This window comes from Diabrotica undecimpunctata, chromosome 3, assembly GCF_040954645.1.
Source record: "Diabrotica undecimpunctata isolate CICGRU chromosome 3, icDiaUnde3, whole genome shotgun sequence".
In the NCBI taxonomy this organism is placed as follows: domain Eukaryota; kingdom Metazoa; phylum Arthropoda; class Insecta; order Coleoptera; family Chrysomelidae; genus Diabrotica; species Diabrotica undecimpunctata.
In genome coordinates, this window is record NC_092805.1 from 141,816,253 (window position 1) to 141,830,088 (window position 13,836).

Genomic DNA, 13,836 nt, shown 5'->3' on the forward strand with positions numbered 1-13,836 from the left:
TTAGCAGTAATTAAAGCGCAAAGACTTGGTTGGAACATGGTTGGGCCATTTTCAGAGAATAGTTCCATCTTTCCTGGCAAGATGCGAAGAGGAAGACCGAGGTCGGGATGGAGCAACGAAGTTAAAGCAGATACGAGGAGACTTAAAGAAACGAAATGGGTTCCTGCAGAAGTCAGCAGAACTGCTGAAGCTATTAGATGCAGACCAAATAAAAATAATAACTGAAATATTTAATGAAATATACAAGGCTGGAAAAATACCAGTAGAGTGGCTCAAATCGGAGTTCGTTCCATTGCCCAAAAAACCAGGAGCAAAAGTTTGTGAAGGCTATAGGACCATAAGCCTAATGAGTATCTGCTGAAGCTGTTTTTAAAAGTCATCCACAAAAGAATTTAACGGAAATGGATTTGTGAACGCAGTTGGTACGAGGGAAGCTTTATTTAGCGTGCAGGTATTGTTTCATAAATGTAGAGATGTCAGCTGTGATGTTTTTGTATGCTTGATTGACTACAAGAAAGCTTTCGATAGGCATGAACAAATGATGGAAGTGCTGAAGAGAAAAGGGATTGACGAAAGAGACTTAAAAATAATAGTTAACCTGTATTGGAATCAATTAGCGGTGCTCCGAATAACTGGGGAATATACACATCAGGCCAAAATCTTAAGGGGGGTGAGACAGAGGTGCATAATTTCACCACTGATATTCAATCTGTACTCGGAGCACATTTTTAAACAGGTTCTAAAAAATATTGACGAAGGCATCTCAATAAATGGAGTCAAGCTCAATAGTGTTTTCCAATACCATAGAAGGGCTGCAAAAAAAAATAAACACCAGCAAAACCAAGCTAATATTTATCAGCAAGGAGAACATAACTGGAGCAAATCTGTATGTAAACTAAATGAAAATTGAACGTGTGCCACAGTACAACTACTTGGGAACTATAATCAATGAGTCGTGGGACAATACCCAAGAGATTAAATGTCGCATCGGAAAGGCAAAAAGTGCATTCTTGACTACGAGCTCTTTATTCAAGAGCCATGACCTCACCCTAGAAACAAAAATAAGGCTCCTTATGTTACGTGTACTCAGTGCTTCTGTACGGAGTAGAAACGTGGACATTGAAGGCGGAAACTCTATCAAAACTTCAGGCTTTTGAGCTATGGTTATACAGAAGGATCCTAAAGATACCATGGGCAGACAAAGTCACCAATGAAGAAGTATTAGGGAGGGTCAACGTAACAGCGGATTTGGTTAACATCGTGAAGGGTTAAGCTGCAGTACTTGGGACATATAATGAGAAATCAAGGCAGATGAGCTACTCCAATGCATTTTGCAAGGTAAAATTGAAGGAAAAAGGGCATCAGGACGAAGAATATACTGGCTTCCTAACCTGAGAGCATGGTATAGAAAGACCTTAACACAGCTATTCCGTATAGCAACCAATAAAGTCATCATAGCCAGAATCATCGCCAACGTTCGGTACGGACAAGCACCCTAAGAAGTAAAAGAAAATGGGAAAGAAAAGCAACTGACAAAAGAGAATGGAAAATAATACACAGCTTGAATACATCAAGCCATGAGCCTACTAGGTTCGTAGTATTTACATATCCAGATTTAGCCATACGGCACAAACTTCCTCTAAGGGGAAAATTCACTCATCCCAGATACCTACGGTATCAAAAACATTGAGGAACTCTGGTGGGACTCTTTCCGTGTTATCGAGCCCTAGGTGACTTGGTATGTTGGAGTATCTCCCAAAAATTTTCGTACACATCTGGACGTCGCGTCGCGAGGAGTACAGCTTTCTGTATGGCCTTATAGAGATGTTCATTTAGACCCAGCTGTTTCATGTTCTCTAGGAGGTTTTTGGGAATAACACCAGTAGTAGATAGAATAATAGGTACTGTCTGGGTACTTTCCATTCTCCATTGTCTCCTGATTTGTATTTCTAGATCACTGTACTTGGCGATCTTTTCGTTGTATTTAACACGTAAATTATTGGTGTTGGGTATCGCCACATCAATAAGTGTTGTTTTCCTAGTAAGTTTATTAACTATTATCAGATCCGGTCTATTATGCGCCACTGGTTGGTCTGTGAGGTCCCAGTATAGCTTGTAGTTGTCATTTTCAAGCATTCTGTCAGGGAAGCATTGATAATAAGGAAGATGATCGGTTTGGAGGAGTCCCAGTTTGTCAGCTAGTTCTTGGTGGATAATCTTTCCTACTGAGTCATGGCGTTCTTTATAATCAGTACCGACAAATGCCTGGCAGCCACCGGTAAGATGTTGGATGGTTTCTTGGGCTTGACATCCATATCGGCATTTGTCATTTTGGACTTGAGGATCTTCAATAATATATTTCAGGTAAAATAACCTGATCCTGAATGGCAAGTAGGAAACCCTCAGTCTCGGGATATTTACATATTATTATTATAATTATTAAATATATCAAATATTAATATCAAAATGTGTCACTGCACAGATTGGTGCACTGCACAACTGGTTGCCGAGATATGGATATGGCTATGCTAGTTTTACCGTAAAGTTAACATAACCATTGTTTCTCAGAAACGGTTGTAGCAATAAATTGTTTCTTGGCGTAAAACTTCGGCAATAAATGAACAATCAGTTCCTTGATGTTTGCTTTTTGGCCGATATCTCGGTTTTTCCGGGGGTGTGTTTTAAGCTAGGAGATGATGGGGTAGTTTTTGGAGATTGATTAATATACCAATCAACAGCAATTAATTAGCAATAAAATATGCCGCCAAGATTGGCCCTATACCCCTTTTCGGGGGTAATAAATTAATGGTAATAAGTTAGCAATAAATTATAGTGTTGGTCTGAATTCGGCCTTATAAAATGGATATGCTAACAGACATAATAGCAATTGTAATGGCAAATGTAAACTTTTTAACCCTAGGTCTTCAAGGCCTGTAGAGCTTTATACATAATAATAAACAATATGGGTAAATATTTGCAATAATGCTATGACAATTTGTGATGAAAGAGTAAATAATGACTGGAAAAACATTTTTCCGAAACACCGCCAATAGATTTACAAAAATAATAGTCTTCCCATAAGCATCACTATCTCGTTGAAATAAAAAGATCAACAAAACTCCAATCAATGTAAGAGAAAGCAGGTGTATTCAACATTTCTTTTAAAATATTGCTTTTTGCTCTGATATAGGTATTAACTAATATAACAATTTTACAATTTAACCAATGTTATATTTACCATATAACTATCTATCAAAGACGAACTTCTTGGAGTACGTTAATAGATAAAATAAAAGCGGGAACGTTGTTTTATTACGAAAAAACCCTAAAATGAATTAAAGCCTAAACTCCATAAAAATGTAATAAAACTCAGGCAAGAAATGTACTGGCACTTACTCGGCGTTTTTTCTGGTCTATATTAGATACACACAAGACAATAGCAAGTTATTATAATTGAAATAAAACTGTTGATTGTTATTTTTTAGCTGCTATTTTATGAAGTCGAGACAACATCCTAAAATAAGTTCACTAACTTCTTATTTTATATACCAACATAAAATAATTGTGCTTCTCTGCAAAGACGCGATATATACCTAGATAATGGAGTTTTTTTATTAATATTTTGTATTGTACGCTATTGTTATTGATCTTCAGATTTAATATTGGCCCATAAAAAAAACTAATTAAAGTAGTCTATGAAATAAAAATAACTGGATTTTAGTCTGATGTATAGACTGGCATATACATAACCTAACTTATCGTGTACACATTTTTTAATAAAAATATGAATACAGTTTGTTTATAAACAATGTTTATATTGTCGAAGATAATGAGATAAATGTCACATACTGCCATTTGATCATCATTAAGTATAATTGGCTCAAAAATCACCACTCCCGTCGATTTCTAGCAACTTTCCTTCATCTTGTGACCCTTAGAATCTTAAGGTCTTCTTCTACATCATGAATCTCTTCGTGTACTGACATTGATGAGCTGAAAAATGGCTGAAATGGCAACTCCTCCTCATTCCTTGAGCCATTGTCAGGCCTTGGTGACACTCTAAATATTATTAGCTTGCTGTCTCCATAGGCTACTATCCTGTGCCATATGGACGGCTTCATGTAGGGATTTTCCCACCAAAGTCTTCATTTGGTCTCTCCATCGTGTTGGAGATCTTCTCTTGGCCTTCGGCTTTCTACCTTTCTTTTTATTACCAATACTAAGTAACTTAGGTATGCTCGGTTTAATTTTTTTAATGGCCTGTATTTTATATGAAGCTCTTCCAGAATTGACAGATTGGTTCTACGTTCTGTCCAGGGTATGCCTAAAATTCTTCTATAGACCCACTTCTCTAACGATTCGATGTTACTCCTATCCATTTTTTTTTTTGAAAATCAATGTTTCAGCTGTGTATGTAGCAAGGGCATTGACCAACCTGAGCTTAGTATTTCTTGTTATTATTCGGTCTTTCCATATTTTAATCAATTTAGCTGTTGCAGTTCGGGCCATTGTTAGTCTATGCTTGATTTCTGAGAAGCAATCGCCATTGTCGGTTATCAGGGAGCCCAAGTATACAGCCCATATAATATACAGTCTTTGTTAGCCATAGGTTCTGTAACAATATATAATTTAATTATAGAATTTTTGTCACACACATGCATAGCTTTATAAATCTGGTACTCGTTCATGAAAATTTTCATGAGCGTGTATAGGATTAGACTTGTACCCTTTGTTTATCCTATATGTAACAATACCTTATCCGTGGTCCAGTATTGTTTGTCTGTTAAAATAAATGTCTTGACGGACCCCTAGACGAGAAGCGAGTGTCCTTGTATTTTCCTTCGACGTGCTTCTATTAATCTGTCTATACTTTTTTGAGGAATATATTATAACCTTTCGAGACTGGCTGAATGACGAAAGTCAATGCCACAAAAAAAAAAAAAAAAAAAAAAAAAAAAAAAAAAAAAAAAAAAAAAAAAAAAAAAAAAAAAAAAAAAAAAAAAAATATATATATATATATATATATATATATACAAATCTGTCTACTACTTCAAAATTCGCCACTTTTCGCCATTCGCCAATTTTTGTTTTTCCGGTGTTAATCTGAAGTCCGAATTCTTCGTTTATCCGGCTTAGCCATTCAGTGATGCAACCATTTAAACTTCATTTGCTGCTATTATTAAGAGTGTCTGCGTATCGCAGATTGCTGATTTTTTTGCCTTCTATAGTGATTCCTCCATCTTATTCGTCTAGTACTTAACTCAGTATATATTCAGAATATATGTTGTATAATAATGTTGATAGTATGCAGCCCTGTCTAGTTCCTTTCTTTGTTTTGAACGTATCTGAATATATTCCGTGCATTTTAACTTTGACTGAGTTTTCAGACAGACAAATCATACAGATTTCTTATAATGTTAACTAGGTGGCTAGGTACTCCCATATTTTCCATTATACTCCAGAGGAGATTCCATTTTACTGAATCAAAAGTCTTTATGTAATCTACGAAACAGAGCATTGGTATGTGGTGTTCTCTGGCTTTTTTATTATCTTTCTGGTGTTCCTGATACGAATTCCCATTGTTTCGAAATGGCAACTATCGACATTTAGACGTTAAATCTACAACTTAATTTTATTACCATTTTTTTATATGTGGCGGTATTATTCATACAGCTTTCCATAAACAAAGCAAAGTGGTATTTTAACAAAGATTAAATGTAAATGTAAATTTAACAGTAACTGCTTTATATGTACCCACGCGAATCTCGAACCGTTTATACACTGTTCGTTTCGTAGTATACAAAGAAACCTTTTAGTTGTAAGTGATAAATAGTCTAAAAGTCTAGGCATGAATTCAGGTAGCAGTCTTGCAATTCCAGTAGAAGACAGGCTGCTACAGGGGTAGCAATATGATGACCCTGCAATAGGCTAGCCGCTGGTTCTCCACCAACTCGCCCTGACCAGCTCGGTGCTTGACACTACAAAAACCTTGTCTTATTTAAATAAAACTATAAAAATCAGCCGAAACAAAAGGACCAAATGCCGATCGTGCGGTTGAAATAGTTGATAGAAAGAGTTGGTGCCGATAAAGGTGTTGCATTAGAATTTACAAAACATTTTGAGCAGTTTATGGAAAGTGAATGGTTTAGGTCTCAACAAGTTTTCAATTTTGATGAAACTGATTTGCTTTGGAAAAAAATGTCAGGAACCGAACCTGTATCACACTAGGAATAAGTCATTGTCAAGGTCAAAATTTAGCGACCAGGCGCTGTTCTTGAGCTGCTCTTTTCGTCTGTTTGAATTCTTATATCATGCCGATTCTATTTTTAGCTATATCGAAGTCATCAAAAGCTAGTACTGTACATATAGCGATATTTAAATTAATGAACGAAGAAAAGACGCCTACGTTACTGAGACTGTTCAATGAAATCTACAAATGCGGTGTGATTCCACAATATTGAGAATACAGCTTAATTAGAAGTATTCTAAAAATCATTACTAAATTATTTCATCATAAAATACATAGAAAATGTGAGATACGCTTAGATGGCGTACAGTTTGGTTATCGAGAGGGAATGAGAACTCATCATCACCAATTAGCCTATATTTTTCCACTGCTGAACTTAGGCCTCCCGTAAAATTTTCCACCTATTTCTATCTTGAGCTTCTTGCATCCAGTTTGTGGTGATGCGCTTGATGTCATCCGTTTATCTACTCGGTGGTCGTCCTTCGATATGCCTCTTGCCTTGGTCGCCATTCCAGAATCTTTCTGGTCCATCTATTATCCGTTAATCTGGCAACATGTCCGGCCCAAGCGCATTTAGCCATGGCTATTTTTTCAACTGCATCTGTGACTCCCGTTCTTCTTCTTATTTCTAGGTTTGGTACTTTATCTCTGATGGTAATACCTAATATTGATCTCTCCATAGCGCGTTGTGTAACTCTTATTTTATCTATTGTTCTTTTTGTCAGAGTCAGTATTTCTGCACCATATGTAAGAACCGGTAAAACGCACTGGTCAAAATCTTTCTTTTTAAACAAACTGGGATAATATACTTATTTATATTTATTAATTTTATAATAGAAAATATTATTCAATCTACCAAAGGCAGCCCATGTTAAACCTATCCTTCTTTGTATTTCAGTTGTCTGATTATCTCGGCCTAAGCGAATCTCATGCCCTAGATATTTGTAACCTATTACTTGAATTTTACAGAATTAAATTACAGAAATATTACAGAATTTTACCGCTGACTACAAGGTTGGTCATAACTTTTGTCTTTGAGGTGTTAATTTTAAGACCAATTGTTTTTGACACTTTTTGAATGAGAACTAGGAAAGCAATATTTGGGTTATCTGTTCTATTACAAAAAAGTATAGATCAACAAAAAGTCGTATAGGTATATCTTTTTCATCGATTATGAGAAGTCTTTTGTTTATATGGCTGTGACTGTGAAACTTTAGAACCCAAAATAAAGTTTAGACGCCTTCGAAACGTGGATTTATAGAAGACATTTCCAATATCTTGGACGGATCATGCACACTATTGTTCTTGAAGGATCTTCAAAGGCTCATTAGAGAAAGAGAGTTGTTTTGTAACACAAAAAACTGAAAAACTTTACACTTTGGTCATGTTAAAAGAAGCAATAAATAGTGCAAAGTTTTTGATCAAAGGGATAATAGAAGAAATGATAGGATTGGAAAGACACAAACATTCTTACATGGTAGAAAAATGTAAGAGATTGGACTGGTTTGGATACAAATCAGGTTAGATTAGGGTTAGATTCTATGCACTGAGAAAATAGAAGAACTGAAAAAGTAGATGCTACTTCAAAAAGACGTGAACTAACTAAAGATATCTTATTCAGCCACTGTTGAATTTTGCATAAAAATCGTTAATTGTTTTGTTAATATACAGATAATAAATACCCTAATTCAACAAACAATTATTTATTTGTTCTTTTTCTTAAAATTTATTTAAGTACTAAATTGTGTTGTAAAATGAATTTTAAAAAAGCTGGTTGATGAAACAGTGGGGCCGCAATCTGTCTATCCAATGACGTCATTGCTGAGTTTTGAATTCGGGTCTCAATCATGTGTGGAAAAAATGAAAGAATAGATGGATGGATAAATATATACGAAGTAATTAATAAAAACTTTCAGTCGCGGGAAAAATAGAGAAGAAAACTTCCTAAAAGGCATTTCAACCCATCTAGACCTAAGTGTAATATTAAACCCGCGGGATAGGCATATTTTTGTAAGTGTTTTGGCATAAAACAATCGTTTTGATTACTTACAAGTTTAAGTTGATAAAGCAAGTCCCAAACATCATTATTCCACGATGAAAATCAATAGAGCTAACATAAGCGAGATTTTCAAAATTGTCTTATATTCAATCAAGTTTAATTTTCTAACTTAACTAACTTCCTAATTTTTCTTTTTAACTATTGCCCCCTTAAATGTTTTTCCCGCAGAAAAATAGTGCCCTCTAGCCAACTTCAATTCTGTCTTAATAGGAGTTCCACCTTTAGGTTATTTAATAAAACTCTGTGGGTGGTACATATGGTCAGTTTGGGCAGTACGTGTTCGTCCATTGATTGTTTATGTCCTTATACAATTTGTTCTTATACAATAATATCTATTAATGAGATTCAGCCATCCTGGCGCAGATCTTGGTGTACAGGGAATATCTAGACATTTTCTTACCAATTTTTCTTTTTGTACTGCATATACCATCGCAGATTCAAAACCATAAAGTACCTTTCCATATTGATATTTGATCTTTTTTCTATTATGTAGTTATTTAAGTAATTCAATAGGCGTTATCTCTAAAATATATTTAAGTTCTGAAGCCTGACATTATTGTTCTTTTTCTCTATATTTAAGTTCAATTAAGTAAACCTCGCAGAAGTTTTCCATGTAGCCGACTAAGAGTAAGAGTACTGATTATTGGTATACATCTATAAGTCGGAGAAGTCTAATTTATTACGTTTTAGAACGAAAAGGAACTACTTAAATATTTAAGACCTGTTAAAACCTTTTTGGAAATGGGTGAAGAAAATAGTTATAGGTAAGTAACATTATGTTGGTAATATCCTCCTTTAATTGAGTGAAAAAACGATTAAAATAAATGAAAAAATCACTAGGTAGTATATCATGCAGTTTGTTTATGACAATAGTAAATAATTGACAGTACATTGTTAATTTTATGAAGTTATTTTTTTAAATATTATTTATAAAAAAAACTCGTGCTGTTTACCTCATGTTATTTAACACGTTATGATGAAAAATATTTACTGTCTGTAAGATATCTCGGAAATAAATGGCCAATGTCCCCACAGATACGCCATTGATAAATATATAAGAATGTCAAAAAAATGAGGTTAAGTTTCTTAAAAATAGATATCATGAGTGGAAGGTGGAATGAATAAACCCTCGACTTTCCTAAAGGACTTATCCGTTTTATTGATTCAATATCCATTTAAGTATCACGAAATAACGTCAAAACAAAATGTTTGGCAACGAAGTATCATATCTAGCGTGAAAAAACTACGGGATGTTTATAAGTAATATATCTTTGTAAAAAGCAACAAATGAAGGTCTAACTAAACCGATATGACGTCTCAGAAATGACAATGAAAATAAGAAGTTAACGTAGTTAGCAGTCTGCACAGGTAAAACCTTGGCCTGAATTCTAAAATCCTTTCCTATTCGGTAGTTATTGGTAGATACATTTTTAATAAATAAACCGATACCTATTCACGACGAACATGTAAACAAATGTCCAAATCTGGACAGAAACTTCCTGATGATTAATTCATTTGTTAATTATTACACAAGGAAATGCCAATTAACGTGTCCCCATTAGTTAGTAAAGCTGATGTTAATTAAACGATACATTAGCAAAATATACAAAAAAAACTGATACTGTACCGATTTCAAACTTAAATCATCTGTCAGAATGAGAACATACCGAAGAGGCTTCTTCATTTAGGGAAAACCCCAGTTGATCCGTTTTTAATCCAAAAAAGAGCACAATCACACAAAAAGAACACTTGTTGTATTAGTTCGATAAAAAACCCGACACTATTGCACATTCTTAACTAATTCTCATCTCCATTATCCAGCTTAGCACACGACACGGTAAATACATATCTCGTTTGACATATTATTATCAAAATAGAGTGAGAGCGTAAGAAAACGTAGGTACACTGTGCCACTCACTCACATTCACATTGTACTCGGAGGCGCTGTTGCCGGATCGAGGAAATCCAATTATTCTGTAATACTCATCACACGTTGCACGAACACAAGTTTCAGGAACATTCTCGCATATTCTTTGAATAGTGTAGGAGTTGTTTCATGAAATATTAGTCGGGTTTACAAATTTTTGATAAAATTGTCGCAAGGACGGGCATTATCCTATTTTATAGATTGAAATAGGTTAAAATTGTATAAATAACCCGAAATAAATGACTTGATTCGTATCGAAAATTGGCAGATTTTTAAGATAAAAACCATTAAAGAACAGGTTGATAACAAATCAAATAAAATATAATATTGAAGATAATATTTATTGATATTCGGTAAAATATTCAATATTCACAATAAAAATATTTCTTATAAACAATGAATAATTTACTATAAATGAAATCATTAAGGCAATACACAAAAGAATATAGAAAGGAATAATCAATTATGAGTGCGTTATTATTGTATGTTTTTTTTTATTTGAAAGAGGGTATTTTATTTAAAATATACCAGATGGTACCTTGCCGATCATTTAATATCCGGATAAACCAAACGCTAAGTGACAGATTTTTCTAAATTAATAAACCTCGATGGAGAAACTAGCAAATTCAAAAGTCTGCAAAACAGCCTATCACAACGGTCAGTTCTTTTTTCTCTCATATTCAACATTTACACAGATGTTCCGGTCACCATCTTACGCAAATTTATCTATGCTGACGGTATGGCTATGGGAATCCAAGAAAAAGACGTAGATAGGGCCGAAACCCCCATAGAACCAGACAACTACTCTAGGAAATGAAGCTTGAAACCGAACGTCAAAGACTTATAGTTACGGCACCGAACAACGTTGTTCGGTGTTGTTCGGTTCGTAGTTGTTCGGTGGTTACGGCTTTCCGTCTCAACAATGGGCTTTTTCATCATATGACGAGAGCATGCGCAGCCGCCATGTTTTCGTACTGTTTTGAACAACAATTGATAGGTTAGGCATCAATACTTGTCAGAGATATTTTCTGTTACTTGTTTACTATACAAATAATTTTTGTATGCAATGTTTTTAGTATTTTCCTCTTAAAACATGCTAACATGTTCTCATTACTTTGGAAATAATTCAACGTCATAAATATCTGGATCATGTATAATCGAGTAACAAATGTATATCCAAAACGAGACTTTCTGAGAAGCCAAGATTAAAATATTTTTCAAGTCGCAGCTATTAGAACAAACGACCTTTCTGAAAGATATAATGTACAATACAGGTCAAATAAAATAAAATGGACTACCGGAGTGATGACGTAGATTTGATTGACATATGTCAGTTTCACTTTCCAAACAAACCTTGTTTAGTATGAATAATTTGTATTTTTCGTTATTTTTTCATTTTCTTTACAGAATCTTTCCGCTTTTTGCAATATCTAAGTATTCTAATAGTTACTACAACAAGTTTACAAGGTTGTGTAAATAATAAAGCATGTTGTTTTATAAAAATAGCAATAAAATGCATGTATCAATAAAGTAAGGTTATAATTTCTTTAATTTAAACTTTTAAACTATATTTCATAGAAATAGAACACTGAATTATGATGATAATATTGTAAAAAACACTATAGTTAAAAGAAAAAGCAGCAGAGGAAGCAAAATGTTAACTTTATAGAAATTAAAAAGTCTTGAGATTGGGCATTTCAACTTTTGTTTGGAAAGTAATAATAACAATATGACCGCCGTGACGTCACACTCCGGCTGACCATTGTAAATTATCGTCAACGCTATCGGCATTCTGGCTACACAACCAAATGTCATTTGACTTTCATTTATACCTGTATCACTGGCGTACGATTGGTTAATCTATTTAATTAAAAGCGCTATTTTTTGGATTAATAAACTTTAACAATTGTTGCATAAAATTTATACTATTAATAATAAGAAATGCTATTATAGGTATTTAATAATATAATTGTAAAATTATCAATGTAATCACGATTACATTTTTCTTGTTATAATACCATGTTGACGCCTATGAAATATTGAGCAGCTCCGTATGGGAGTCATATTTTTAACTGTGTTAGGGAAATTTGAACTCTAAGGTTGATATTATGGAAATTTTAAATATGTCTTAAATATATGGACAGTGACGTCAGTTTGTATAAATCGTGACGTGAAATGATTTTACTGCGAAAAATACTTTTTTATATTCTGCATTTTCTTGCTTTGAAATATTACTGCAATATTGAACAACAAACCAGAGATCAGTTCAATTAGCACTCTATTAGATGATACATACGTGGGATTAGACTCAGTTTAATTATTTAAAACAGAAAGGTAAATATTAGACTTTCTGTTGCTGCTTCTGCTACTACATTATATCATAATCAATAAACGTTAATACATATTCAAAAAAATGTTAATTATATTTAACCTGTGGATTCCTTTTTAAACTTTTGTAAAGAAGAAATTCAAACATAAATTAGTATAAATAATGAAATACAAATATAAATATTTAATCTATATTGAATATCTTGTAATTAATGTAGTTTGTCATTTTAATAATACGAGTAATTTTCAACCAGAACTTTAAATCTTCTATTAAATTAGAAAACACATATTTTTGCTTTCTGGCAAAAACAATATCTATTTTTGATCTTATGAACACTAATTAACTTGTAAAAAGAAGGCTGATAGCAATCAACACTTTGCTGGAATGTACGATGCGGAGGCACAGAACCAGGAAGAGCATTAAATGCATATGTTACATTTTTTCTGCCGGCACAAATCTTATGTTAAATGATATGAATATTTCTTCGTACAATTTGTCTTGTATCAAATAAAAATACACATAGAACGGTTAACATTGTTAAGACATTTGATGGGTCTAAACGTAGCTTGAGTTTAACTAATTTTTCAAAAGCTCGCGCAAAATTTATTCACGCTATTTGTTATTATACCAAATATCAGTAACAAATTAAAGATATTAATTAGTGCTTCTTCTTCTTATTTTTAAATAGACATGATTCTATCCGTTTTTCAATGTTCCTTTAAGTTTTTGTCCATCGATTTCGTAGCCTTTAAAGGAACCGTCTCTCGCTGTCTTTACTACTGTATTTGTTATCATGCCGCTTATATGATTGTTCCATTCTACTCTTATATTTCTTACCCAGTCCTTGATGTTCTCCACACTGCATCTACGTCGTATATCTGTACTTCTAGTTCTGGCCTATAGTGTCTTACAATCAATTTTCTAAGGGTTTTCTCCATTGTGTTTCTAGAATTCTGTTTGTTCTCTTTGTATCGGGTTTGTTTGTAAGGACGAATAGTTTATTAACTCTGCCTTTTATTTATTTCCAATATTTGAATTCTTTCATATTGTTTCATTCAGGCATCCTGCGGCCTTGATGGCTCTATTCACTTAATCTTCCTTTTCTGTTTCTAGCTTTCCATAACTAGACAGTGTGATACCTATTTAAACTCTATTACTTGTTTCTGTTATAACCATGCATTTTGTCTTTATCTTTTCTGGTAGTTATACCAAATTGGTGAAGCATGCGTTGTAGATTACTTTAAGCTGTTTTTATCCCATTTGGTATCCATTTA

The 13,836-nt window shown here is 33.6% G+C and overlaps 1 protein-coding gene across 6 annotated transcripts in view; it reads right to left on the minus strand.

Moving 5' to 3' along the window:
* The window catches only part of lilli (AF4/FMR2 family member lilliputian), an 829,533-nt gene that overhangs the window by 522,475 nt on the left and 293,222 nt on the right, over positions 1-13,836 (minus strand). For 2 of the 6 annotated variants that reach the window (XM_072527036.1, XM_072527033.1), the window contains exon 1: positions 9,974-10,178. The exons of 2 other annotated variants lie outside the window; for them this stretch is intronic. In XM_072527036.1, the coding sequence (XP_072383137.1) occupies positions 9,974-9,990 (17 nt within the window). In that variant the 5' untranslated portion in view covers positions 9,991-10,178. Of the gene's footprint in view, positions 1-9,933; positions 10,179-13,836 lie in introns of those variants that run through there. 2 more of the 6 variants (XM_072527038.1, XM_072527034.1) reach the window with 1 other exon arrangement.